Genomic DNA, 27,984 nt, shown 5'->3' with positions numbered 1-27,984 from the left:
GAGCTCTGCCGCGGCCTCCTGCCTGCACTGGCCCCTTTGTGCCCTGAATTGGGGTTCCCCAGGTGTTGGAGGGGGACACTCCGGTGCCACAGCCCGGGGAGCCGGGGCCGGGAGGATTGGGACTGCACCAAACAGGATTACGGAAAGTCTATTTACTAGACTCTCTTTTTCCTGCGTGCACGGAGCTTTACGCCGCGGGCCTGTCGGGGGTGCTAATCTGGGCATCCCGCTAACCCCCTTCCGGCAGCGCCCACCTCCCCAGCCCTAATCCCCCACACCCTCCTGCCGCAGCCCCCCGTGCACCCACCTACAGCGCCCCCCTGCCCACCCCTGGCACTCCCACGGAGATATTTTGGGGCTGAGGTAACCGCGGGCAGCCCCACATCGCAATCCCTCCGTCCCCCACAGGGGAGCAGCTGGCGGGGAGGGGGTGCGAGGGAGGTTATTGATGTTGGGGGTGAACCCCTCAGGGAAATCAAGGAGAAGGAGGCAGCAGCGATGAGACCTTCCCCATCCATCACCCGGTGGTGGGCAGGGCTGGAGGGACACAGCCCCCCCTCCACGCTGGGATGAGGCCACTGAGTACCCGGCAAAGGGACATGGCCAAGGCCAAGTGGGCCAGCAGTGGCGGGACCGGGGTGCCAGCACCACAGCCCCCGGAGGTGTGACCACGCACAGGCATTAAAGAAGGAAAGACCGAACAAGGGAATTCATTTCAAGGGCAGGGAGGAAGGAAAGGATGGAGGAGGCAGAGCGCCCGTGCCTGGGCAGGAGCAGAGCCAGCCGCTCCCCTCCCCTTCCTGCCAGCCCTCGCCTCCCACCTGGGCAAAGTGAAGATATCAAGAAAAAGGCTCCAAATCGGATTGACACCCCCCCTCCCCCTTAATAAAGTTTATTATCGGCCGGGCTCTAATCCTTTTAAATCCCCCACGCGGGGGGATGGGCCAGGATTAGGGGAGGGCAGCGTAATCCCAATGAATTTGTTACAGGGGGATTTAGGCAGCGCCGGGAGAGCAGATGGCCCCAGCCCTGGCTCTGGAAAACAACCATTTTCCTTAATAATTCCTAACAAGGATAAAAGGGCAGAGAGAATCGGGGACAGGCACAGGGGGCCCATGCCCACAGAGATCCTGCTCCCCAGGGATACTGTGTGTCTCCCTGCTTTGGACCACGGGCATGGCCAGCACTGAACTGCAGCTCCACAGCTTGTGCCAACTTTTTTCCAGCAGCTTCCTGGTCCCCACAGATTCTCTTCCCCTCACTCTGCCTGAGGAGAAATCATGAGCCACACCAGGGACAGGGGCACGCCAGCTGTATGAGGGGGGAGGAGGAGAGGGAGAACAGCTACAGGTGCATCTCAAAGCAAAAAGCAGGAGAAAATGTACAATCGTAATTAAAAATATTTAAAGGATTTTTAAACCAAGTGCTCTTCTCAGGGTGATGGGGAGGCTGGAGAGGGGACGGCAGGAAGGGAAGATGGCACCCCACTGTGCCCACACGGCAGGGACCAGGCAACACAGCAGGACAGGCGTCGGCAAAAATAATTTATTCCACTAAGACAAGCAGAGAACGAGCAACAGCGCAGGGAGGCGGCGAGGAAAGGTGTGGGGATCTGGGCCCTGTCTCAGAAGGGGACACAAAATGCAGCTGAACCCATGACTGCCGCCCCCACTCATCAGCCCCCACTTTTGGGGGGTTAAACCCCCATCCTCTTGGCCCCACTAGTGGTTACACCCCGAAGGGCTGCTCCTCAGCACAGGACTGGGCTTCCCAGTTTGAAACCAGCTCAGTGTCTGGGAGCTTCCAAGGGCAGCTGGATGCCAAAACACAAACCACTGTTGGCGTCCCAGCTCCTGCATGCCCAAAAACATGGCACTATGACCTGAGAGGGGGGATGCTCCAACACCTTCCCCCCAAAAACAGCCCTACACCCTCCGCCCCCTACCACGGGTGAGGTGACTGCCGTGACTGGGGCAGCTCCCAAGGGGGATGCGCCAAACCCCTTCCCGCTGGGGGACAAAACGCTGGCCCAGCGGCGCTCTGACTCAGCCCACCCTCCCTACGGACAGCCCCCAGCCCCCCAAACCCCTCTCAGGCCATGGGGAAGCCAGGGCGGCCTTTCCGGGCGCGGGTGCGGAGGCGGAAGAAGGTGTACATGGCCAGGAGGCACATGGAGGAGAGGAAGTAGAGGGCGATGCAGAGGCTGATGTCCAGGCGGGAGAAGCCCAATCCAAGCACCCGCAGCCAGGGGCTCCTCCGCAGGCCCTCCCCGACATCCTCCTCCTCCTCCCGGAGCACGATGCTGGGTGCCCGCCGGCGCTCCCTGCCCTCGTCCCGGGGCAGGGCGATGGTGTCCCGCTTGCTGATCCTGCGGCGCCGGCCGGATGCGGCCCGCAGGGCCTGGGTCTTGAAGTGCTGGTCGCTGAAGGAGTCCAGGTCCACGATGTCGTCGCCCATCTTGGGGATCAGCCGCACGATGCTGGGGCGCCGCGGCTCCGCGAGGGCCGGCCGCCCCGCAACCCTCGCCTCGCCCTCCGCCTCCTTGTCCTCCTCTGCCTCTTCTCTCCCCCTCTCCACTCGCGGGCCCTCGGTGCCCAGCCTGGCGCCGGTCCCCTCCCTGGCCCCGGGGATGGGGTCGGGCTCGGCATAGTCCATGTAGATGTTGGCCGGGGAGAAGTGTGCCTTGAGGAAGGTGACCACGGCCGGCTCCTCCCAGGCATGTACCCCCCGCTCCTCCTTGTGGCACTGGGGACACATGTCCGGCGGAGGCCACTGCAGCTTGGGGAACTTGGGGTCCTCTGTGTCACCTCCTGCAGGGACCAGAGCCAGTGAGGGGGTTAGAGGGGACATGTGACACCCTCACCCTGTACCAGTATAAACACGCTGGAGAGTCCAGCAGCTGGGGAAGGGGACACTTGGAGGAGCCACCCTGGGAGGAGGGGTCCTCCAAGGGCATGTGGCAGCTTTGGGGAGCTCCCTGCAGGGAGCACGTAAGACCCAACTGCATCTCCAGGGTGGTCTGAAGCTGGGTGACCAGCTGCTGTCCCCTGTGATGGGGGACAATGGGATACTCCCACCGCTGCCCCCTGCAGCCATTTGCCAGATCCATCCAGGAGCAGGGATGTTCCCCCTCCTCACCTCCCCTTTTCCCTGGGGAAGCTGCTCCGACTCCCCTCCTGGCAGCCCCCCTTACCCGCCAGGCGAGCGTTGACCTCGTTGTGGTGGGACCAGAGCCAGAGCACGGCCTCCTCCCGGCTCGACACCCGGTCCATGGACTTGGCCGCCATGGCCTCGAAGTGCTCGGCGCACTCCTGGCAGCCGAAGAAGTGCCGGACGTAGCAGCGCATGGTGCTCAGCACCTCCAGGGGCAGCTCTGGGGGGAGGCAGAGGATGGAGGGGGGGAAAAGGGAGGGTGAGCCCAAACCCCACAGTGCCACCAACTGCAGTCCCACAGTTGAGGTGGCAACCCCACACTGTGACTCTGTGTCTTTTGTGCCCCCTGCAAACCTGCCTCCGGATGAGATGAAGAAAGGGGGAAACAAGCCTGCACACAGCCCCCCTGCCCATGCCACAGCCCACCCAGACACACCCTGTCTGAGCCCAGTTCCCCCAGGGATGCCAATACCTTTGTCAGGGCCGTTCTTGGCAGCCTGGACGGTCAGCAGGTGGAATATGGTCCACAGCCCACAGGGGTAGCCACGGAAGTGGCGTTCGCTGCCCTGGCAGCCCACCCAGGTCACGTTGGTGGGGAGCACGGCGGGGCTGGAGGCCTGGTGGACAGACAGACAGGTATTGCCAGCTGGGGGACAAGGGGCAGGGGTAATGAGAGCAGGGGCCAGGGTCCCCGTGGGCATCTTACATCTTTGTTATTCTTCATGGCCTCCTTCAAAACATCGCGGGGCAGCTCGGGCTCCGTCCAGTTCCTCAGCCAGCCATCCAGGGTCTGCAGGTAGGTCTGCACGCAGGGGCGCCCAGGGAAGTACTGCAGAGAGGGGAGAGGGCTGAGGAAACACAGACTCCATGCTGGGAGCAGCAGGGCAGCCTGCAGGCACCGCCGGCTCACCAGGACAGGCACTGGGCAGCACCAGCATCCTCTGTGCAGGAGGGCAGCAGCGTCCTGGCAAGGTTTTGGTGCCTGTGTCCAAGGGGCTGGGGGCTGTGCCTTGTCCCCCCGTGGCTGGCAAGTCCCCTGTGTGCGTGTTCAGGCTCCAAACCTCAGCCCCAACTGAGGGAGGCAAAAAGCCACTCTGACCATAAGTCTGGCAAAGCCGATTAGCAGCTGCACTTTAAAACCACTCCAGGGAGAGGGGCCAGCCCGTGCCACTGATGGATGGACAGACAGACGGACTGAGGATGAGACCAGGAGCACACAGGAAAAGTGATAGGGAAGCGAAAGAAAGGAGTGTTTTGCTGAATCTGACCTGTTATTTCTGGGCCTGTGGGAAATCACAGTGGAAGACCCAAATTCACAGACTTCATCTGTGACCTGATAGTTCTGCTGCAAAATGCACTGTCACCCTGGCTCCTGGGACAGGAGGAGGCTTTACCATGCAATTCCCTGCTTTCCAGGCTTCTTTCCACTTTAGGATTTTTACCTCTCTCCTTGCCTTTAAATATCTCTTGGGATCGCAACAGTTAAGGCTTGGACCTGCTGGCTGAGCTCCCCCAGGCTGAGCCTGGGCTGGCAGCAATCCTGGGGATGCTGCTCCGTCCTGTGGAGGACTGCAGGAACGGCAGCACTGGCTCAGCATCCTCGGGGAAGCACCGGCACCCACCACTACAGCTCATGGAGGGGAAAGTTTGCAGGAAGGATTAATAGCGGATCAAATAAAACCACTGCTGCTCCCCACCACCCCAGTCAGGGAAGCTGGTGTGATGGAGGTTTGTTTCCCTAACTCTGTGGTTCTCATTAAAGGGAGAAAGAGCAAGGGTGATGGCTGGGGGCAAGCAGAGGAGGAGCCACATGAAATTCTGAGCTGAGGACTTAAGGCTTGTTGCACCAGTGGCTCATGTTTGGAGCTCTTTCCTGGGGAAGAGCAGACAGGGGTGGGAACAGGGGGTGTCTTGCACATGTGCAAGGTCCAAACTGAGCATGAGACCCTGTGTGACAAAGGAGGGAGCAAAGAAAGTGGGCACGGCCAGGTGAAGGTCTGCCAAGGAGCCCAGGCTGTGACAGGGATGGGGATGGGGACAGGGCTCCTGCAGACCTAGTGGCAAAACCTCAGCCAAATGCAGCACTCAGTCACAGCAAGAAATTAAACTGCCCTGCCTGTGCTGGCTCAAAGCTCCCACTCACTTCAGCTTCACCAAGCCCAACAGAGAAGAATAAAGGAGACCTTAAATTAGGCTCTTCCAGAGCCTGACTCAGAGCAGGAGTCCCTTTCCTGGACTTTTATCAAAGGAGCCTGCAGAGATCAGCTCCTGGAGCTGAGCATGGAGATCAGAGAGACAAACCCCTCTGACCATCTCTGACAACCCAGCAGGCAACAGCCTCTCTTCTGAAAAGACTTGCTGCCTCGACACTTCCTGCGAGTGCCAATCGTGCTCTGCCCACCAAAGCAGACACCCCACATCTTGTCTGAAACACTCCAGCACCCTCTCTTGGCTCTTTGTTGGGACTTTGGGCTGAAATTGGACATCCACAGGGGTGGGGACTGTCTGACAGCAGCCGTGGGATACGCTGAGCACCAGGACACAGGGCTCACACCCAAGGCCGCCACGCTTCGCCACCCGTGAGCACCAGGACGTGGTGGCCCGTCCCCTGCGCCTGCATTTCGCAAACAGCTCCTCTCCCAACACCGAAAGCTCCTCACCTTCACCAGCGCGGCCACGTAGCACTTGAAGGCGGCCAGCTGTGCCCCCGACAGCGCCGAGGCTCGCGCGGCCTCCACCCGCAGCGAGTAGTGCAGCGCGGACTCCAGGTCGGCCATGTACAACTTGGAGCTGGGGAGGGCAGCGCAGCATCAGGGCCCATCAGTCCCTTAACCCGCACCCCCAGGCACCCAGCCGCGACTCGGGGTTCTCCCAGGGGAAGGCACGGTCCCAGCCCTTTGCCCACCCGTGGCCAAGGCACCTCCTCCTCCTCCCCCCAGCCCCAGGTTGCCCGGGATGGTGCCGGGGGGTCTGACCGGTCTGCGCGGATCAGTGGGGCCGCGTCGGTCTCGTTGGAGGGGCTGCTGGTTGTGTTCAGCTTGTAGGAGCCGCGGGTGATGCCCGAGAGCGTGCGCAGGTAGTAGGTGTAGAAGGAACGTGCCTCGATGTGCCTGCAAGGAAGGAGAGGCTGTGAGCACGTCCCTCTTCCCTCCCAAACAGCCCCTGACCCCAAGGAGGAAGCAAAGGAGACGAAGGCGTAGCCAGACAGGCAATCAGATCTGGGGAGTGCATGTGGGGTGGTCTGTACTCTCCACTTGCCCTGGCAGTGGGTATCCTGACACACAACCTGCAGCAGAGTTGAGCCCCAGGCAGGCATGCCACACCACCTCCAGGCAGATGTGGTGTGGGGATGGCTCAGTCACAAGCCATTTTCCCTTCTGCTAGCTCCGGGCAGGGCTGGCAGTTCTGGTGGGCACCCTCTGCAACCCTCCCAGCAACCCTCTGCCAGCCTCCCCAACCCAGCCACTGTCTCCTTCCTTCCTAATGAACTTTCCAACAATTACAAAGGAGCACAGAGAGATGGAGCACAAGCATGGCACCCCACCAGCACCCCCAGACCCACCCCGCCGTGTCCCACACTCACACAGGCAGGCGGGAGAACGAGCCGTTGCGGAAGAGCAGGTATCCAGAGGGGAAGGTGGTGACCCCGAACTTCTCCACGAGCTCCTCCTCGCTGCTCAGCACCCTCCTCACTGCCACATTCTCATACTGCAGCATGTCCAGGGCCACCTGCAAGCCCCAGGGTCAGATGGGGGGGGCAGAGGGACCTCCAGCCCCACCAGGGATGCAGCAGGGCTGTTTAACGCCCTGTGTAACTTTGCACCTGCTAAGCCATGTGCAAGCTGAGCAGGGAGCATGCCTGGAGAGAATTTCCCTGCCAAAGACACCCAGGAGTTATCAGGCACCAGGGACATGTGCTCCAAGAGACATGGGGGATAAAGGCAGCTGTACCCACCTCTCTGCCCACGAAGGAGTTGCTCTTCTCAAAGATCAGCGCCAAGTACTGGTCCTTGTTCCTCTGGAAGAAAGTGCGAACCTCCTCCGCGCTGCAAGAGAGAGGAGGGCGGCAGCAGGTGCCTCGGCATCAGCAGGATGCTCTGCCCTCCCACTCAGAAGGAGCAGGACTGAGATCTGGCAGGGAATGCTGGTGCAGGTTCAGCCCCACCGAGCCAGCAGTTCTTCCCTGCTCAAGTTTCCAGCCCAATTTTCTGCTCCGGTACACAGGCTTTGAGAAAACCCACTGGGGTCAGCCAAGGAGGTGAAAAACAAAGCACAGGCAGGGCAGAGCAGGAGGGAGCTGCACACTCATCCAGGGGATAAAATAGCAATGAACCTGAACCAGGGCTAGTGTTTCTTTTTGGCTAGGACACAGAGGCACCAGAGACCTGAGCAAAAGCCCAGCTCAACCATTGCTTTGGGAAATTCAAATGCTCCCTCCCAGGACAGTGGAGCAACTGCCTTGTCTGGCAAGGACAACTCAGATCTCAAAAACATTGTACAGAATCAAGGAAACCCTTTTTTGGAACAGTAAAAACTCCTAATGGCAGAAGCCTCACTTACCATGGCACGGCACTGCCATGTCCCCAGGAATTGGGGGCCCAGGAATTGCTTGCTCTAATTAAGGCTGATAAGCAGGTTTGTTAGGAGATGCAACAACATGGTCCATCTCATCTGGGCCACATAAATGGCTCTGCCCTGGCCAGGTTATCTGTGTCTCCCTGGGACATGGGTGATGCAGTGGCTGCTCCATGCTTGGTTTTGGTTCAGGATTTCCCAAGAAACCTGCTCCCCATGGGACAGAGACCACCAGAGCCACCCCCACATCCCAGTGCCCCTACCTGGCCGGCTCCAGCGGAGGACAGGCGGGTGGCCAGGAGTCCTGGCTCTGCTCAAGGTTGGTGATGATGGCATGGCGCAGGTCCTCGACCGTGGCACTGGGATCTGCAGGGGGACAGGATGCCAAGGGGTCAGTCCTGGGGAAGCCAGTCCCATGGGCTGAGGCCAAGGGGAGCTTCTTGGAGCTGACTCCCACCGGACTCCCCAGTATCCCAATGCATGGGGTGTGGGGGCAGCAGGGACATTCACACCCAGGGTACAAACCCCCGTGGCTCTGAATACTCACTGGTAATCCTTATCCCATCCTCTGCCTTCTTGCTAAAAGCTCTGAAGAACTGAAAGGGAAAAAAAACCACAAGGGGAAACTGGAGTGAGTGTTTGGAGTGGGACAGGGGGCAGTGCAGCCCAGCAGGCTGAGGCTGCCCATAGACCAGCTCTGCCTCAGTTCCCCACAATACTGCAGCACACCAACTGTCACCAGCCACCACAGAGGGAGCTCCCCGACTGTGTTCCCATCTTTTGGGGCATCCTAGGAGGGGAGGGCTGCAGGGGAGGCTGGGAGCCTGTCCAGCCAAGGGCTGAGCACTGGCAGGCAGTAGAACAGGTGTCTCCAGGGGTCCCACGGAGGCAGCTGGAACCTTCCCAGTCCTGGAAACCGCTGTCTCTCTGCTCCAGAGCTCTGACAAAGCAGGAAACAGGGGGGTTTCCCCCCTCCTGGCCTCCCACAGTGGCTCCAGTGCCCACAGTACAGCCACAGCAGCGACAGCAGGTTGCATCAGCCAGGTGTTTGCTTTGCAAGCTGGGCTGGGAGCAGGGACTGTTTGCAAAAGGTGCTTGGCAGGGACAGGAGACACGAAGCAAGTGACTTCTTGCTGTGGACGCATCAACACAGCTCCCTGCCCAGGGAGATGCTTCTGTCAGTGTCCCAGGGCAGTGGGTGCTCAGTGAGACCCCAGGGCAGGGCTGGGACCAAGCCAGCCTGCCTGGAAAAGCCCCAAATCTGACCCCATCTTGAGCTAACCTGTAAGCTGAGACTGATGGCGTGTCTGATAAAACCCTTATCCCTACCCAGTTCCATCTCAAGGCAATCCTGGTTTTAACTGCCAGGTTTAGCACCTGGAGTGCTTTGGCTTCACTGCTTGTGTTGGAGCAAGGCTCTGTTTGCAGCGGGAAGTGCTGCAAACCACTGTATTGACACAGCTAAAGGGCTGGGCACAGGCCCAGGAGGAGGGATGGCACCCTGCCAGCCACCACAGGAGGCTCCCAGGAGACATCACCTCCTGCAGCATCCCTGCACCCTCCTACAAAACCTGCCCCTGCAACCTCTCTCTGCCCTCCAACAGCCTTTCCCAGGCATTTTCAACTCAGGATTCAGACTCTCCCCTCCTAGGAGAGATCCGGCCTCTACATTTCGTCACGAAGCAGCATTTTGGTTTTCCCCCACCCTGTTGCTCCATCACCCAGCAGTTGTGCTGGCTGCAGCCCGGCCACAGCTATGGCTTGGGGAAGGGCAAAACAGCTCCAGCCTGCACAACCCCAAAGGGAGTATTTTGGTCCAATAGCCCTGTCAATCTCATTGAGCAACAGAACGACAGGCCAAACGGCAGAGCACAGTGAAACCCAGGAAGTGCCCGGCACACACAGCCCTCACCTTCATCGTGGGGAAGCCGGTTATCCCAAAATCGGAGCACACTTGCTGGTTGTCCTCGTCGGCACAGTCGATGGCCGCCAGGATCACCGCAGGCCTCCACTCTGAGGGGACAGAGGATGAGGTCAGCTCACCTCAGCCCCTCTGTGGCCCCAAAAATTGCCCTGCTCCTGGCAACTGCTGTGGAGACAGCAGTGATCTCCCACTGTGACGGTGGCACAGATCCTCCTGTCCCAAAAATCACTGCTCACCCTTCGCAGGATACCGACTAATGCTTTCCAAGCCCAAACGCCCAGAGCCATGGTCCATGCTGGTGCTTGGTGCCCTACTTTTCGGGCAGCAGGAAGAGGGAAAGCTGTGTGAGGCGGGACCTGGCTTTGCACGCCCTGCCCTCGCCAGTGCGGGAGCTCAGGCAGCTCTGCCCGACGGTGCCTGCCCAGCTGGTTCTGCCTGTCCAGCCTCTGCCCCAGCTCCTGGGAAGAGGCCACCGGGAGAAGGGGAGGGATGGCTAACCACGGCTCAGGGAGAGCAAGGAACATGGGCTCCACCTCATCTCACCCCAGACCAAGGTCGATAACTGAGAGGGACCAACCCAAAACCAGCAGCCAAGACAAGGCACTGCAGCAGAGACCCCCTGGTTTCCAAGCATCCCCCCTTTGTGACTGCCCACCACCTCCCCAGTGAGGACCAGCAGGTTCCTGGGGTAAAACAGATGGAGAAATGGGGGCATGGCTGGCTCTGAAAACTAGAAGGAAAATGGAGAATAAAGCTCTGAAATGGCTTCTTTTTAGTGTAAAGGACACAAGCTGGAGAACACCCAGGCTCTCCTTAGAGCGGGACAGGGAGGGACACAGTGCCAGCACATGGATGGAGCCCGTGCTGCCCCAGGCTGGAGCACGCTGGAGGTGGAGACCTGCTGGGATCGTCCTGTGTCTCAGGTGACAGGGCAGGTGAGGCGCTTCCCACTGCCCTGGCACCCGTGGCACAGGAGGACTGGTGACAAGCCCTGCTGCACGGAGCCAGGCACGCTCCTGGAATCATCTGCACGTGGTGGCCGCGGGTCACCCTAGCATCCTCCCTGCCCAGCCCACTCCTACGAAAATCAACCCGTGGGAACGGGCAGCGAGGATGCTGAGCAGCACGGGGGCGGCTTCCCCGCCCTGCCTCCACGGGCACACCGTCCGCGGTCCAGTCTCCGGAGCGGGGAGCCCTGGGGTAACCCTGTTCTGGAGAGGGGCCAGGAGAGCCGGCGTTCTCCCCGCAGGGCCCGGGCACGCACCCCATTCCTCACATCCTGCCCCGTTGGGGAGCGCTGACGGCATCCCCGGGGAGGGACGGCATCCCCTCGGAGGGACGGGATGCCCGCCCGGCCGGCGCCCTGACTCACCCGGCAGCGACCGCGCTGTATCAATTACGGCAATAACAGGGAGCAGCCGCGCGCGCCCCGGGATGCCGCGGGAGGCAGGATGAGCCCCGCCAGGATGAGGGGCACGGCAGCGGCGTGCGCGGGGTCGCCAGGCGGGGCTGGGCACCAGCCAGGCCAGGCATCAAGGTCAAAGCCGGGAACAAACCAGCTGGGATCAGTGCCCAGCGCCCTGCCATCCATATCCATGTGGGCACCGGGTGGAGCAGGGCTGAGGGAGGGTCTGGGGGGCAGCAGGACCCCCCCTATGCCTGGGGCGGGCTCAGTCTGGGCTTCTCCCAGCTGAAGGGTCTCCAGGGATGCTGCTAAGCCAGGCCTGGATATCATGGGGAGGCCCTGGGCACCGTGGGGGGGGCTGGGCCTTCCCACCAGGCTGCCGCTCGGGGGGGGGGCTGAGCCGCAGGGAGGGTTTGGGGAGCTGATGGAGGGTAGGGCAGAGGGGCTGGAGGGGTGCTGATGGGGAGAGCGCAGAGGGGATGAGGGGATGCTGATGGGGACGAGGACGCAGGGCCAGAGATGCAGAGAGGATTTAAGAGTGTGGGTGGAGAGGAGGAGGAGGATGATAGGACAAGGCCGCAGGAGGGATTTAGGGGTGCTGATGGGGCTCCAGGGGCATAGGGAGGATTTGGGGGTGCTGACAGGTGAACAGACAGCGATACGGGGGGAATTTAAGGACGCAGGGGCAGAGGAACGGGCGATTAAATGGGGTACTGATAGAAGAGATCAGAGACGGGGATAAGGGGCAGGGGGTACAAGGGCAGGGGCACAGGGAGGGTTGGGGGGCGCTGATGGAGGCCAGGCGGGCATGAGGCGAAGGGGGGGGCGGCGGCACAGCGGGGCCGGGGACTCACCGCGGATGTCGTGGGCCAGGGCCCGCCATGTGGGCGCGAAGTGGACGCAGTGGCCGCACCAGGAGGCGAAGAACTCGACGGCCCAGGCGCTGGAGGAGCCCAGCAGCCGCCCCTCCGCCTCCGGCCCCAGCAGCTCCAGCGGGTCCGAGGGCGAGTAGAGGCGGCCGGGCCGCGCCGCGGGCAGCCGGAGCAGCAGCAGCAGCAGGAACGGCAGGAGCAGCGGCGGGAGAGCCGCCGGCCCCCCGCGACCCCCGGCCCGCGCCCGCCGCCGCCACATCGCCCGCCAAGGCCGCCCGGAGCCGCCCGGAGCCGCCTTTAGCGCCCGGAGCCGCCCTTGGCACCGCCCCTGAGGCGGGGCCGGGGCGGGGACACGGCGGGGGACACGGCGGGGAACCCCCCCGGCACCCCCACGGCGGGGGGGATGAGACAAGGACCCCCTCAGCCCCCCCCCCACAGCACGGGGGGAGCCCCCAGTAACTCTCCAACCTCCCCTCAACGCCCCCACATTGTGTGTGTGGGGGCAATACCCCGCACAGCTCCCCCAAATCACGGGGAAGCCCCAAATACCGCCCCAGCTCCCCCCTGGTGCGCTCACATCACAGGGGAGCCCTCAAAACCACCCTCCAGCTTCCCCCCGGTGCCCCTACATCGGGGAGGGGGAGCCCGCAATGCCCCCCTTGATGCAGTTACCCTCCCTTAGGGGAGCAGATGGCATAATATGATAAAATTCTGATAAAGCGAGGAATGCCCAGGGAGGTGGTGGAGTCAGTGCCTGGAGGTGTTTAAGGAAAGAGTGGACATGGACTGGACTAGTTGATATGGGTGTGTTTGGTCACAGGTTGGACTCGATGATCTTGGAGGTCTTTTCCAACCTAATTCATTCTGTGATTCCGTAATGGCAACGGCAGCTGATTCAGCCCCAAAAACCGCAGTGCCACCATTACAGGCAGTGTCTGACATCAGCCAGTGTCACTGGGGCACCACCCAACAGGCACCCTAAGACCCCCCTGCCCTAACTCTGCCAGGGATGCCTGGCAAGGATACCCAGTCACACCCCCAAAATCCAGCTCCTACATCCAGAATAAGCAGCCTTCCAACCCCAGTGGCCCCTTTAAGGGAATGGGTTCAAACTCAGAGTAGGTTTAGGTTAGGAAAAGCAGAATCTTCCCTGTGAGGGTTGTGAGGCCCTGGCACAGGTTGCCAAGAACAGCTGTGGCTGCCCCATTCCTGGAAATGTTCAAGGTCAGGTTGGCCAGGGCTGGAAACAACCTGGTCTAGTGGAAGGTGTCCCTGCCCATAGCAGGGGGGTTGGAACGAGATGTTCTTTAAGGTCCCTTCCAGCCCAAACCCTTCTAGGACTCCATGATTCCATCCTCCCCAGGGCCGTGCCTTCCCTCACGCACACACCCACGTCACCGGCTCCCAGGCGGAAGGTGCCCGTTGCTCAGAGCCCCGGGGCAGAGCTGGGCACCAGAGAGGTGGACACAGCCCCAAAATCCAGCCCTCCACTCCCTCCCCAGCCCCTGAGGCCAAGGGAACCCCCAGCACTGGGGGTGCTCATGGCTGCTGAGGGCTGGTTGCTGGCTCTGTCCCCAGGAAGGCCATTATCCATGCTGAGCCCCACCTAGGTATTTTAGGCGGACTTGCCATGCTAGAAAAACAAGCCTGCCAGAGCCAAGCCTTGCCGGGGCAGCAGAGGGCAGGGGCTCCACAAGGGGCACAGCTCTGGGGAGTGACAGGGCCCCCTGAGACAGCCTGGCTTGGAGGGACAGAGCCTGGTGGATGCAACCGGCGGGATTGCTCCCGCCCATATTCTTCGGGTCCAGGCTGATGGGAATGGGGCAGAAGATGGTCTGCTCCAGCCCTGCCAGCTGTAATTAAATGCTTAAAGGATTATCACACCTCACCATCCAACCAGGATGGAGAGACACACAGCACTGTGCAGGGCTGCTGTGAAAGGTGGTCCCTCACTACTGACAGAGACCTTGCCAGGACTTGTCTTCATCCAGCTGGTGATTAAAAGACAAAAGTCCCCTGTTTATGGATGTCATCACCGTTATCTTACCCTGGGTCAAAGCCTTTATATTCAGGGCTCATCAACTTGATTAGGTTATCCAGGGGAAGCAGAGGTGCTCAGCACCAGTGTAATTGCCAGCATCCTCCCCATCCAGCTCAGTCCTTCCTCCGAGGCAGCCCAAATTCCTTAAATCCTTTTTTAGATGCAAAAGCAGCATGAACCCTTAAGGTGCAGGGGCAAGAGCCCACACCCCAGGGCTCCAGCTCCTTTTGGGGTGAGCCACACCATTGCTCATCCGCTGAAGCCCTGGGGTGGGGATGCTCCTGCTTCCTGCTGCCCCAGGAACAGCGGGGACTGCTGACCCTACTGCCCAGCTGGCACGTCCCATCCCCAAGGCTCCCCAGGCAATAGCCTCCTTCAGCGGTGGGGCGTGGAGTTTTCCAGGCACAGACTTGCCCCAAAAGCCTTTTTTTTTCCTTTTAATGCTGCTGCAAAGCAAGAAAGGAGGCTTTTCTTCCACCTCAAACTGGGAAGAGACAGATTTTCATTGCAGAACACCCTGAGACAGGGCATGGAAAGTCAAAGATGAAGCAGAGATTTTGAAACAACCCTTTTTAAGATGGATTTGAGAGTAACTAAGATGAATTAAAAGCAATCAAGGAGCAGTAGAAGTCTGGGGAGGTTTTAGAAACACCCTCCCGTCGCTGTCTGCCTTTTTGTCCTCTGGCTGCCAGTGGAGCCTGCAGGCAGCAAAGCCATGGGATGGGTGCTGGGTGACCCTGGATGCCTGGCTGCTGAGCCCCAGCCAGCCCTGAAGCCCAACTTTAGGCTTCCATGGCACATTTAGGAAGCTGCTTGGTTTTCACAACCAACTCTTCAGCGCCCAGCTCAGCATCCTTAACTTTGGGAAGAGTTGTACTTCACTCCTACATAGCAAGGCCATGGGCTAAGGAGGACCACAGAGGTTCCCATGCTGCACAAGTCTCTGTGCAGCAGCTGAGCAGTGGCTTTAGTTCATTAAGCTCATCAGCTCTAAAATCTCCTTTCCCAGACTAACACCCAGCAGGAATCTCCTTGAAGTCAACGAGGCGTGGGCAACATCAACAGGCTGAGAGCCTCAAAGGCCGCCACGATCTCACCAAAATCATTTCAGCCCCGCAGAACTTGTTTCGTGCACCCAAAATGGATTGTTTTCACAGACACAAAGCTACCCAAGTTGCCTCTGTGCTGAATTAGAGAGGAGAAAAGGAAAAAGTAGTTGGGTTTTATGTATTCAGCCCTTGAAGTGATGGAAAGGACTATCTTTCAAAGAACGGAGAAAGGCTTTTATCGTCCATTTTTGAAAGCATGAATCTGCCTGCAAAACACCAAAGGCTCAAAATGGCCAGGTGAGCCAACTCAGGACCTTCTTACTTCTTTTTGGTTGAGAAGGTTCAGGGGCCAGGGAGCTCCTGAAATGGACTTTCTTCCTTGAAAATTAAAGAACACGTTCCTACCTAATTGTGTGATTCCAGGAACTGACTCCAAGGAAAACACGCAACCAATGCAAGACTCATGATAGAATCATGGCAACTCCGTCACCCAGCACTGGCATTTTGGAGGCTGTTCAGAGAAGTTTGCATCCAACTGCCCCATAAGCACCTTGGAAATACCAGTTGCAGAGGAGGCTTAACAGTTTTCCTCTCCAGCTTCACAAGACAGGAGTGATGAACTCAGTGGAGCCTTCCTTGATCTGCAGCACAGCACTGCTTAAAGTGTGGCCCTTCTGTAAACAAAAGAAAAAGCCTCATTTCCCCGATTAATGTCTCCAAACAGCCTCAGAGGGTGAGTGAAAATTGTGCCACCTGCCATCTCCCCGACATTCCAATCCAGGTGGCACTTTTCCACCAGTGGCACGAGTCACACCTCCGCTGAGACATGGCTTCCTACGAGACCTTTGGAAGAGTCTGTGCCACGAACCTGCCAGCTTTGCCAAGACAGGGAATAACACATGGAGTGGATGTAAACTCCGATGGCTTCCCTTGCATTGGCTCTGCCAGGCTGACACCTATGAAGATCAGGAAAGCCCCTTGTAGCCCCCAGTGGTAGCTGGGAATTGCTGACTCTGCGAGACAGGCTTGGCCAGAAATAGTTGATTTTTACCTTTCAAGCCCAACCAGCCTGTAATAACGAGAGGCGCAAAAGCAAATCCGGGGTGCATTCTCAGGATGTGATGAATGTGTTCACGTAGTTTGTGTCTGCAGAGAGACTACAGTAGTACCAACCTCCCTGCTATTCACCCTCTGCTGATTCATCCCTGCTCCAAAGGACAGCAGCAACACTGCCCTTGCTCTTTTCAGAGGAACTTGGCGGGATCAGGAGGAACTGGCACTGTCATTGGTATGTCTGGGAAGGGAACATTTTACCTGCAAACTTGAGATCTACCGACAGTCATAAAGGATCACCATGACCCAGGCTGCACAGAGCAGATGTTTTCCACCCCAGCTCATCTTCCCAGTTTCCAGGAGCAGATTGGAGGAGGCCACACCGCCCAGATTTGCCACATCATTATTTGGCAGGTGGTTTAATTGCAGCGCATGAAACTGAGAATACCACAGGGATGACAATGGAGCACTCCTCTCTTGCTGTGACAGTAGTCCTGCAACGTAAGCAAGGTCTCACCTACCAAGGACTGCTGTGCCCAATCACAGGTTCACTGAGCAGCACTAACTCCATCACCTCTCTGGAGCAACGCAGCTGGACATGGACACTGGATCAGGCTCCTTGCTGAGCTCCTCGAGGCAAGCAACGTGAAGGGTGGGGTCCCCTGCAGCCTCCTTTATTTTGCTACAATAAAAGAAAATAAAATCTCTGGGACACTCCCAGAGCTGGTGTTAATTCACCTCCAGCAAATTCTCAGACAAAATCCTAGTTCAAGTCAGCCTACATTTGACTGGGTGGTGAGAGACAGGCCAGCCTGCAAGAGGAAGCCACCAGGAAACAACAATGGGGAGGGAACACAGCCCAAGGGACGTGGAAGGTCTCGTACAGGTAGAGCAAAGGACTGGAACACTGGGGCCAAGAGAAACATTCAGAGCAGGAACCAACCAGACCTGCTCCAGGCCATCCTCACACAGCACACTTGAAAAGCAAACAAAGGTATCTATGTTCCAAGCGTACCCCCACCATGCCCCTGGTCCTGCCCAACTCTCACCCTCCAAAACAGAGCTGTTCTTTTCTCCTCCTATTCCCTAAATTTTTGCAGCACCTTATTCAGGAACAAGCAGGAAGGTGCAGGGCTGGGGCTACGGGTTTTGTTTGCTCTAGTTTCCAGGTCTCACAGGGTGCCTTTCCCTCCCCCACAGGACCCGAATCCCAGAGAGTGCCCTGTGCTTTCAAACTCTATTACATCTCATCTGCATTCCTGCCAGGCAATGGCCCATGCTCCGGGCTGGGTGCCAGCGGCTGGGCAGCCCCCCTCCTCTCCTTCCTGCACTCTGAAATCTCCTGGCGTTCAGCAGCTCCCCACCAGCTCCTTTTCTTCCGAGGGCTGTGTTAATGAGAGCCCGGACATTGCAGAAACCCTTGTGCCAGGCAGGGCACGGCAGCGTCTGGAGCAGAGTCAACATTTCAAGTGCTCCAGCGCTCTGCCAGGCATTTCAGGACGTGGGATGGCTGCAGCTGGCACCACGCCCCCTGGGAGCGGGTGGTACCCGGGAAGGGAGGCACCAAAACAGTCCCACTCAATCCAGCGTGCCATCGGGAAGGCGGCTGCCTGCTATTGCCCAACCCCGGAGCTGCACCAGGTCCACAGGTGAAACGGCTGTCACAGGCAACCGCGCTCCGAGGATGCCGGGAAGAGTTGCACAAACACCACGGTAGAAAGTCAGCGCCGAAGTGAAGCAACGTAGACTTGCAAATGAGGAAATGAGAGCCTTCATCACGCTGATTACTGGGCATGCTGGGCAAGGACAGCAGCAAGGCAGCAGTTTGCTGTGTCACCCGCCGGAGCGCCCTGGCAGCGCTCCCACCACTCGAGCCCATTTTAAAGGAAGCCGGTTCTTCAGCCAGGAAAGCGCAGATCAATTTTTTTTTTTCAATGTGAAAAAGCCACTTCCAGGGATGGATGCTGATGGCTGCAAGTAGATCACTGCCCAAAAACGCAGGATTCATGGAGCAAAATCGCTGCGGGGCGAGGAAAGCCGCGACACGGATGCTCTCCTGCTGCTCGCTAATGAGCGCACAGGGGCCGCAGCACCACTTTGTCTCGGCCCTTTGGACATGAACGACCCACCGCTGAGTTGGCTGGTTCAACCCCCTGAGCTCAGAGGGCTGAGACGTGCTTCTGTCTGCACAAGGGCTGTGGATGGTGTTCCCGGCACGCTCCACTGAGGACCAGTCCTACTGCACACTGGCACCGCGGGACTGTAGCAAAGCTGCTTCAATGAATGCAGCGAGTCCTCCTCCTCCTCCAGGATGAGGTACCTCTTTAAGGAAAAGCAAATAACAAATAACTGCTCAGCACTGAGCAATGCCTTGGCAATGGCTTAGTTTACACAGGCCCCCCCTATAACGCACACACCCCTCTCAGGCAGAGGAGGGTGATGAGGAGCAGACTGTCACACAGCGTCCTCCAAGCTGGAAAGACCAACGCTGGGTTTTGTACAGACCCGCAGTAAATGAAAAGCAAAGCTTTTCTGCTGGGCTTTAGGCACCACAACACAGCAGAGGTACCGGATCAGCAGTGGCCACAGGCACTGAGGAGGCTCGATAAACACCTGGGCTTACACACCTCACGCTGCCACTCCATCTCCACCTGCCCACACGCCTGTGGTTTGGCACTGCAGGTGCTCAGCCGTCCTCTTACAGGGCTCCAGGACCTCTCGCATGCTAAAGTGGCTTGGGTTTGTTTTGTGCTGAAAAGAAAACAGCAAAGATTTAGGAAAGTCCCACCAATACATAAAGTTTCCATGAAGCAACGCTTGTCCCATCAGCGAAGAAGTGATTGGTGCTTGGTAACAGCAGCTCTGTGGAGCTGTAACAATCTAGGAGCCTAATTAAGGGATCCCAAACAAGATTCTCTGCAGAATTTAATTCCCAGATTGTTGGTTAGCAGTAAAAATAGCTTCCCCCAAAAAATGTTTTAAACTATGAGTTTTTAAAACCCAATTTAAACAAATGTACAATGAGTAGTTTTTCTCCCACAGAACACTCCGGCAATGACTGCTTAATGCTATTTTCTGTTTTTATCAACACTCAGCTTTAACAATAAGGAAATTCTAATAATGTTATGATTATAATTAAGGCAACTCTAATGGGATTTTGTGGACTGTGATTGGCATCCCAAGTACAGCATCAGGCAGAAAGGGGAACGTACAAGGGACAAATCTCCAGGACACCTTCAGAATTAGCAACCATTTGGGTAATTATAAAGCTCCATTTTATAAAAACCAGGAAACAAGATTAATTTATAAATCAGTTTATTTACAGATTTTGTTCTCTTAAAGTACATTTCAGTTACCAAAGATATTTACACTGGTGTACACAGGGACCACCCTGGTTATTTTACAATTCTTAATTACAAAAAAAAGAAACCCCCAACCCCTCCACATCCTCAGGTCTGTCTACTGTGCAAAGCTGCTGTGGATGTGAACACGAGCTGAAACTGGCCCAAACCCCAAGTTACCAGGTTATTTACACAGACACAGTAAACAGGTTTCTTTTCAGCATCTCCACAGCACAGTACACGGGGAGACGGAGCCTCCCGAAAGGCGGCTTTGCAAATGTGTATCAAAAGGCTCTGCAAAGTCAAGGGAAAAAAACCCTAGTAAATGTAGGTTAATTACAGTATTCCTCTCTCATCTGTATATAATCTTGCATTTAACGCTTAAATTACAAATAAGTTTGATAGTTTGCTTTTCTCCATTTTAGTTGGTTTGTAAACGCTTCAGATGCACTAAATACCTTATAAGATCCGACTGTTTCTCTGCTGAAAAGTACTGTATTTTCCTAATATTCTGAAGGTAGCAAAGGGATATGAAAGTGGGAACTGCACACAGTTCCCTGCAGAATAGTCACTTAAAAGGTCTCTATCACTGTGCTACTGAAGGTCTTCTGCAGGTACACACTTATTCAAGTATTGCAAAAAGCTAAGGCCACTTTTTCAAGAAAAGAAAGGGAACAAGACGGGATTTTTCAATCCCTCATTCCACCTTATGAGCAACAAGCCTTTTTTGAAAGACAGAAGTACTGATATCCCACAGTGCAGCTCATGGAGCGTCCTGCTGTGAGAGAGGTACTCGTGCTCCATGTCCTCACAAGCCTGGGCTTTCCCACCTGGCCCTGGGATCCTTCCCAAAATGGAGCGGCATCTCCCCAGTGATGACAGCCACTGCCCTGGACAGCTCGTGGGTCTCAGCAAAATGTCTCAAGCCTTCAATCTTCTAACGTGGTTGCACTGAGATAACCAGACCCAGGAATATCATCTTGTTCTTATAAAGGGGAAGTTGGGGAGAGAAGTAGAGGATTCAGCCCGTTTGTGGGACCCCAGGCTTCCCCATATCTCCTTGTTACCAGCCCAATCCAGACCAACCACTGCAATGATCAGACCACGAGTACTCAACCCACTCAAGGTTTTGAACATACACTCAACTCAAAGCAACTCAACACACTTGAGGTATTGAGAAAGTAATTCATGTACGTTCTTTTTAGGGTTGCTCCTAGCAAGGATTGCTACCAAAAATAAACAGTGATGTCTGCAAAGGAATAAAGCCATTAGTTAGACACAGCTTCCTTCTGTCCAAACAGCTGTAAAAACAGTTACTGCTTCTGTTGAGGGTTCTAAAGCCAGCAGTTTATACCTGTATAAACAGGTATACAATCACCAACAGACTGCAGTACCTTGTCAGGCCTGACTGTACGACCTCCTCCCTGCTGTTGGACAGACCAGAAACACCCCACAAATCCCTCAGAACGGCCAAAAAGCCTTGGGCATGCAGGGCAACCTTCTCAACCCTGACCATGGTATCTACAGAACAGAACCTAACCTGATGCTCTGGGTGCAAACCTACACTGCAGGTTTCTGCCCTCTTTCCTTAATTGCTACCTATAAAAATAGCAATCCTTGCTACTGAAAAGATACACCCAGGAAAGGGAATCTGAGGTGGTGACCCAATCAGTGCTGGTTAAATCTAGCAGCTTTAGTTTGCTTCTGTCTTAAGAGCTTCCTGGTTCAGCATCATGACATTTTACATGGACAAATGAATCACTTAAGAAAAAAAGCTGAGCGACGCTCGACCAGACTTCCAGCCAGCCAGAAGGGCCACCACTGCGGGACAGACATGCATATGCCCATTGGATGTGCCCCTATCCACCACTACCTCCTCCTTCTCCTTCCACTCATTAAGCTCCCATGGATATGGCTCCCCATTAACTCACAAGTGAGGTGCTGGCAACACCACATCTGAGAATCTGCATGGACCTCTGGCAAATCCAACATTTCCCAGTGCTGTCCCTGAAGAATTACCAGCTGTGTGTCATCGTGCAAAATGCAAATATTCCAATGATAGCTTTCAAAAAACCCCCCAAACATTAAATGACCCAACCAAAAAAAAAAAGGTGGAAAAGAGAAACCAAACTGGAGCAGCAGCAGAGGTGTGCACAGTGGGGAGCCCAAGAACCAAGCAGGTGAACAAAATGGTTGAGATCTCCCCGCCACGTCTGTTGTGGGCCACAGCATCTCTGGGGCACCTCTGAGGCTTCAGCGTCTTTCTGCACTCCAGCATGTCTGGAGAATCCGACTTTCCTCTGGGTCTCGTCCCAGGTTAGCAAACAGGGACATCCACTATTAAGGCATCAGAGTTCGACCCCAGATTGTCCGTGTTCCTCCAAGAAAAACACGAGGACGGGAGGAACAGGTTAGGAACGAGCACTCAGCAGAAGGACACTGCAGTTGAATCCAGCACCAAACCAACCAGGTAACAGCTGCCCATGGTGCAGAAGTTCTGGGAAAGGAAGGAAACAGATGGAGCTGGGAATTTTCACATAATTTTTCAGCTCAGTGCCCTCAACTCTCCATTGTCTCCAAACCAGGTGTGGTGAAACTCCACTCCTAGTCCTTGGTCACTGAGGTTTGGTTCTTCTCACCTTCACCCCCCCTCGTATCTTCCTCGAGAAGCTGGAGGTTTTGTGCGAAGAATATGGGACTTTGGAAGTCTCCAAACCAGATGCTCTCTCAAGTTCGTCTGTCCCAAAACACAAGACAGTGCAGCCAACTGCACAGGACACTCTCCTATAACCCACTTAATAAATTATCTGAAAATAAATAAAAAACCCACAAGCACAAAACATGCAGACAGTCAAGCACCAGACACCGCTTTCTTTGGTGAATACTCTCTGTTCTCTAAATTGTTCAAGTAACAGCTTCTCCAACTTATCAGGTGACAGTGAGGGAGAAAGCTGAGGGATTGAAGGCCAAATTTTTTGTGAGGAAACATTTTCCACTCCTGCATGTCTCGTGCCTGAGAAAATCCTGAGTATCCGTTGTCTGGGAGCAGCTGGTGCTCCAGGAAGAGAAGTGCTACACGGTAGGAGGAAAGTTGTCCAAGGGCTCATCTTTCACACGTTAGGCGGCCGTTGTCTTGCTCCGCCTCAGGACTGAAGCAAGTTACATCGGCAAAGCAGCAAGAATTCTTTACTTGTATGCAGGAAGCAACATCATCTAATCTCCCTGGACTGGGCTGGCACCATGCTTAGTACCACATCACAGAAGAAAGATGAAAACCAGCTTCACAGAGAAGTGAATTAAATGGGCTCTGGAGCAGAAGGAATTGATGCACATTGTCAGGGCTGCAGGAGAAGAGGTGTTAAGATTATAACACTGTTCAGTACGGTAAGTCTCCACTTACGACCAAAACCTGACCAAATTGTTGCTTCTCCAAATTACTCACATTTCTAAAGACAAGTTGAGTACTGATGGCTGACAGCCATTCCAGCAAAACAGCCAATATCCCAACTCAACCCAACCCTTTCAGGGAAGAAGCCGAACATGTCAAAGCCCCAGGCTGGGGCCCCAGACAGCCGCTGACAGTTCTGTGCTATAAATGCATTGGCACACGAACAGTCTTGAGCACTCCACAAAGCAGCCTCGAGTGAGGGATCAGCTTGTTTCAAACAATAAATCTGAAGTGAGGTCTCGAGTGGTAGCAGATGCAAATTCAGGCTCCTTTCATTGCATCTGAACTGCCTTGAGACCCTGTGCATGGAAGTCCAGCCGCAGCACAAGCAGGTGGAGAGCAGGTCAGGGGTCAGGGAGGCCCTGACTCCGTGGTTCTGCAGCTCTGAGCTCACTCCAGCACTGTCAGACAAGCAGCAGCCTCTGCTGTTTCTCGTTTATCTGGTTCAGCACATCAACAGTGTCTCTGATTAAGGCCTCGAAGATCCCGTCTGCCAACTGCATCTTTACACACAGCTCATCCTCGTCGTAGTTCACCCACTGCGCTTCCTCCTCGTGGAGCTCCTGCACCTTGGAGGGAGAAAGGCAATACAAACATTACAATTCTGTTGCTCTAGGATAATATCCCCTGCAAAGTTCCAGAAAGAGTCCAAAACAGTGTGCATCTGCCAACAAAATATCTGTCTTTGTAAGAGATTACAGGAAACGCTTGGAATAGCAAAATGAACACAGATCCCTGTGAGCCAGGCTAGTTCACTGTATGAACATTTTCTACCTTTTACTGTAGCATCTATTTTAAAGGATTTTATATTCCCACACAAGTTTCACTTGAAAGAACTCAGATAATGGGATATTCTTGGCCAGCAGCAGAAGCTCTGTTAAGAGTCCCTAATAATGTTATTTGCAAGAAGCTGATTCGATGAGGTTTGAACTGCTAAGAAATGATGCAAAGGCCTTGAACGGGGGAAGAAGAAAAAGAAAAGACTTTACTGCAGTTCAGTTTAAAGAACTTTAAGGAAACAACTAACTTCTCCAATTCTTCTGCATAGGAAAATAAAATGCTGGCATATGTTTTAAGACAGCATTACAATTCATTTGCACAGTATACTCCATGCTCTGTTGGATTTGCACAGAATACTCCATGCTTCATTGGATTTGACAGCATTATCACAAATGGAATTTTGTACCATTACATTCAAAGAGTACTTATTTCCTTCCATTCCTAAATGGTTGACAAGGAAAATCCTCTTTTACTGGTCAGTGACAAATAGGTGGTTTAATATCAGACTGAAATATTTAATTTCATTCAGCAAATCAAGTTTTATTGAGAGTCTCCAAAACTGGACATCTCCAATTATACTTACTAAAATTTGTCTTAGTGACTGTTTCAGTATTGCAGAGACACCCTAACAAAGCTCAAACTTTTTAGAAAAGAAAGAATGGATGCAAACATCGCTTGCATTTAAAATGACAAAAAAATCCTGTTGAAAGCTCTTTCTCTACTCAGATTCAGCAGAAATCTCCTCTGACCATAAATCTTACACTCTGAACTCAAAATACATTTACATGGTACAAGTGGGGCAGACACCTAAACATTGCCAAAACAAGGTTAAACACACTGAAAAATCCACTAACCCAGGATCAATAAGTAATAGTGTTGTTTTCAAAAGAGAAGACATGAACTACAGCCCAAACACCCTCTCTTCCCTTTGCCTGAAGCTAAACCTCCCAGAAGCTGGTCTGGTTTGAAGCTGACAGCTGCTGTAGCATAATGATGATTCAATAACCCAAGCACGGTGGGAAGCCCAAGAACAGGCTGCTATGGGAACCCCGGGGAACAGGCACTGCTGCAGGACGACAAGGCATTAATGGCTTCATTAGGCTTCTTATTAATAAGGAAGAAGTAACATTATTGGCAATCAAACTTCCAATGAGTGTTGCAGGTGAAAAAATAATGTAAATGGTAGGCTAACAAGAGGCAGATAACTGGGTGTGGGTTTGTGTGGGGGTGCATGTCTGAAAGACTCCTGAACTCTCCCACAGAAATGTGCTGCCTGCAACCTGTATGTGCTGGTTGTAAATTCTGATAAAATAAACAACAGAAGCATGTTCCAGGTCCTCCCATCAATAAAGAGGCATAAGACAGAAGGAGAAATTTGCAGACTGATCATTTGTGGGGTGTCTGCACCACAGACTATTCAGATAAGGAAAAGCAAGACGACCGGGGTCATGAAAAGAAGAGGTGGTGCCAGAAAGAATGGTTCCCTAAAAGCAAAAGTGGTTTGGGAAAGAAACCACGGGGCCCAAAGTGAAAAGGTGAAGATCCTTGCTGCAGGAAAGATCCTGGAAATGGGGGAAGATCCTGAAGATGAAGGAGGTGGGTGGAGACAAGTGCTGGGGGACGCCCAGGGACCTTGACCGATGACGTCCAAGGCTGGTAACTGGGAGCAGCTGCACGATTCTGACTGATGTGATTTTCTGCCTGACCCTCCCAGGCCAGCAGCCACCTCACTGCTAAAAAGTAAAGCCAAGACCTAGAGAAGGTACTTGATCCAGGCAGGGAAAGGCTGGATGTTTAATAGCAGGAGAATGATGAAGACAGGAAAACAGTATTGTGATTAATTTTCTCTTGCCTCTATCATTCCCCTCTCTCTCAGAGGCACAGTGCACAATTTCCTCTGGCATTAGGAGGACTTCCTCGAGCATACTTTTGGAAAACTGAGAGAATGTGCAATTCAGAGCTGCAGGCAAGTCTTGTTTATAGTGTATTCAGAACATGTGTGGACACTGCCATGCTGGCTGCAGCCATCTGAGCCAAAGCAGTTGTGACTCCTTTGTCTGGGAAAGGTTTGATCCACTCCTTGTGTTACCACAAAGTGCTCCTAAGCAATGGAGACAGTTTGCTTAATATCTGACAGCTATCGTGGCTTTCATGGAAATGGGCTTTGCCTTGTGTTCAGTACCTGCCCAGCATTTAAGTTCCTGCACACTGTCATGACAAAAGTAAAACTGCACCAGGAAGTAAGAGCTCTATACCAGAGAGACACTGCACTTGGGCAAAGTCAGGAGAACTACAGTTTTAATGAAACTGAATTCCATGCTACAGGAAAAGATAAACAGTGATGCAATGCAGAAGGCTCTGTGAGGTTTTTTTTTCCCTCTGTGCTCTTTCTTTTGTATGCACACTTTTTGTTTTAAAACAGAAAGAAAGAAGGAGGCATACATGCAAAAGGAAAATCAGGAGATAGCATGGTCACACAATCCTGCTGGCCATCTGATAAATGTCACAGCACCCAAAAAGCCCCACTTAAAGTAATATAATCAGAGTGAGTTGACATGTTTCAGTTTCTGGAGGTTCATGTTCAAAACCACGAATATCTCCAAAATAAATGACATTTAAGGAATCACTAGACCATTTGGGAGACTGAAAAGAATAAAAATCCAGATACAAACTAGTGCCTTGGAAGAATGCCAGCAGGAGGAAGGCAGGCAGGTGCATTCTCACAGCTCTCAGTGTGCCTGGAAATCTTAAGACACACAACTGAGCACACAAGCAGGCTTTGAGACTCTTCTTACTGGGCACTCCCCCTGGGTTTAGATCTGGAGTGCTGCAGAAGTGGGATTTCTGAGTAAGCCAGTTTGGTAGGAACAGCCCTGCTTTGTTGCAGAGTTGCTGCATAGAAAGAAACATTCTGGGTCTTAAGTCAACAGGTCAGAAGACCAAGCACTTTTCAGCACTCTGTTGGCAGCTCCTCAGGTGTGAAAACTAAACACACAGATTAGGCAGTATCGTGTGAGCTGTGTTCTCAAGTTCCAGATAAAAGGGAACGGGGGCTGGCAGGGAAAGCAATGCCAGAGTTTGTTTTAGCCCCACACAAACAGATCAGCACAGGGAGTTCTGGCTGAAGACCCAAGTGGGAAAAAAAGGAGTGGAAACAACCTGTTGTTAGTACCTGAACTTAAATAAGGAGATATGAGGGGTTTTGCTGTAGTTTAAAAACATGTTTTGGAAGGTGCAGGCAGCCCTGATGTACCGAAATGCAGCACCTCAGCCTACGGGTACATTTGACATTCTCCACACAGCACAGACTGCACACACGTCATAAAGGAGCAACATAAAGGGACATAAGAGGAGGAAAGCAAACACCTGGACATTCCCTTCACTTGATTTTAAACAAAGTAGCTTTTCATAAATGTGAACATCCCGTACTTGTTTACTGAAAGCAAGATTTGCAGTAAACGTTAGTAACCTGAGCAACTATCCAGCAGATCAGAGAGATCCCTGAAGGCATCCCAACACAAATGCTTTCTGAAGACAGAGATGACTGATCAAAGGTGATGCAAAAAGGACAAGAGGAAGATGGTTTTTTTGTCCCTGGCACTAAAACATGGCTGCATATTGGTGACACCACATTCGTGTCAATGCTGGGAAAGTGCAACTAAAGATGCACGGATTGGAGGAAGCAGCAAACCTAAAGGCAGAGCAAGGATACAAAGGACATCCTGTTCCCCCTTAGTTCCCAGCAGGTGTGACAGCTGACTGTGGTCACCCACAGGTCCCAGCATGCCCCTTCCCCACAAGGCTGAACCTACCACGGGGAATTGGGTTTAGTAAAATAAACCCAAAAGGACACACCCAGAAATAATCAGGGAGAGAGTAAGCTGGGTAAAATAGCCTGGCATTGTTTTCTGTGCCCAAAGAAGAAATAAAAGTCATGCCTAGCTCTTGGATCAGGCAATATTGGACAGTCAGCATGTTCAATCCTCTCAAACTCACTAAAACACACAGGTTGTCTCCACAGAAAATTGTCAAGGGATGGTTTCATTTTAAGGTTATTTTTACTTAAAGGGGAAGTGAAGAAACTGTGCTCAAAGTTTAAATGCAACTCATAGAAGCATAAGAATGTTCATTTCTGCTTTAAAAAGATCACGTTTTATTTTAACAGTCATTGTCTTTACCAGCAGCAAAGTAATGTGGAGAATCAATCAGCTCATGTATGTACTCATATGACATCCCCTGCACATTGCAGGAGGCTAAATATCCAGAAAAACTCGAATAAACCATTTTCAATTGTGACTTTTAAAGAAGCTTCTACAGCACCTAAACCTACCAAAAAAGTCTCA

The 27,984-nt window shown here is 54.1% G+C and overlaps 2 protein-coding genes across 7 annotated transcripts in view; both read right to left on the bottom strand.

Annotated features, from left to right (window-relative positions):
* Positions 1–1,527: 1,527 nt before the first annotated feature.
* QSOX1 (quiescin sulfhydryl oxidase 1) lies at positions 1,528–12,218 on the bottom strand. Its single transcript, XM_027740661.2, has 12 exons — positions 11,912–12,218; positions 9,641–9,741; positions 8,276–8,324; positions 7,992–8,094; positions 7,109–7,199; positions 6,737–6,882; positions 6,129–6,263; positions 5,814–5,943; positions 3,860–3,982; positions 3,626–3,770; positions 3,194–3,373; positions 1,528–2,810 (listed from the first exon to the last, which is right to left on the bottom strand). Exons 1-12 carry the CDS (start codon positions 12,186–12,188, stop codon positions 2,092–2,094), a joined length of 2,199 nt encoding a protein of 732 aa, XP_027596462.2. The 5' UTR covers positions 12,189–12,218; the 3' UTR covers positions 1,528–2,091.
* A 7,152-nt stretch (positions 12,219–19,370) lies between these two features.
* The window catches only part of CEP350 (centrosomal protein 350), a 68,857-nt gene continuing 60,243 nt past the window's right edge, over positions 19,371–27,984 (bottom strand). For all 6 annotated transcript variants that reach the window (XM_027740589.2, XM_039384147.1, XM_027740590.2 and 3 more), the window contains one exon: positions 19,371–23,430. In XM_027740589.2, coding sequence (XP_027596390.2) covers positions 23,266–23,430 — 165 coding nt within the window. In that variant the 3' untranslated portion in view covers positions 19,371–23,265. The remainder of the gene's footprint in view (positions 23,431–27,984) is intronic.

The sequence above is a fragment of the Pipra filicauda genome, unplaced genomic scaffold (assembly GCF_003945595.2).
Source record: "Pipra filicauda isolate LSUMZ 115617 unplaced genomic scaffold, ASM394559v2 scaffold114_size2234877_pilon, whole genome shotgun sequence".
Lineage (NCBI taxonomy): Eukaryota > Metazoa > Chordata > Aves > Passeriformes > Pipridae > Pipra > Pipra filicauda.
This window is presented reverse-complemented; position numbering and strand designations above follow the sequence as displayed.

Excerpts from the sequence above, each read along its gene's own strand:
- QSOX1 (XM_027740661.2), bottom strand. The coding sequence starts at position 12,188 with ATGTGGCGGCGGCGGGCGCGGGCCGGGGGTCGCGGGGGGCCGGCGGCT. Across the intron at positions 6,264-6,736 it reads TCGTTCTCCCGCCTGCCTGT|GCACATCGAGGCACGTTCCT; the intron begins GTGAGTGTGGGA and ends CCTTCCTTGCAG. Across the intron at positions 3,374-3,625 it reads CAAGAACGGCCCTGACAAAG|AGCTGCCCCTGGAGGTGCTG; the intron begins GTATTGGCATCC and ends GCCTCCCCCCAG.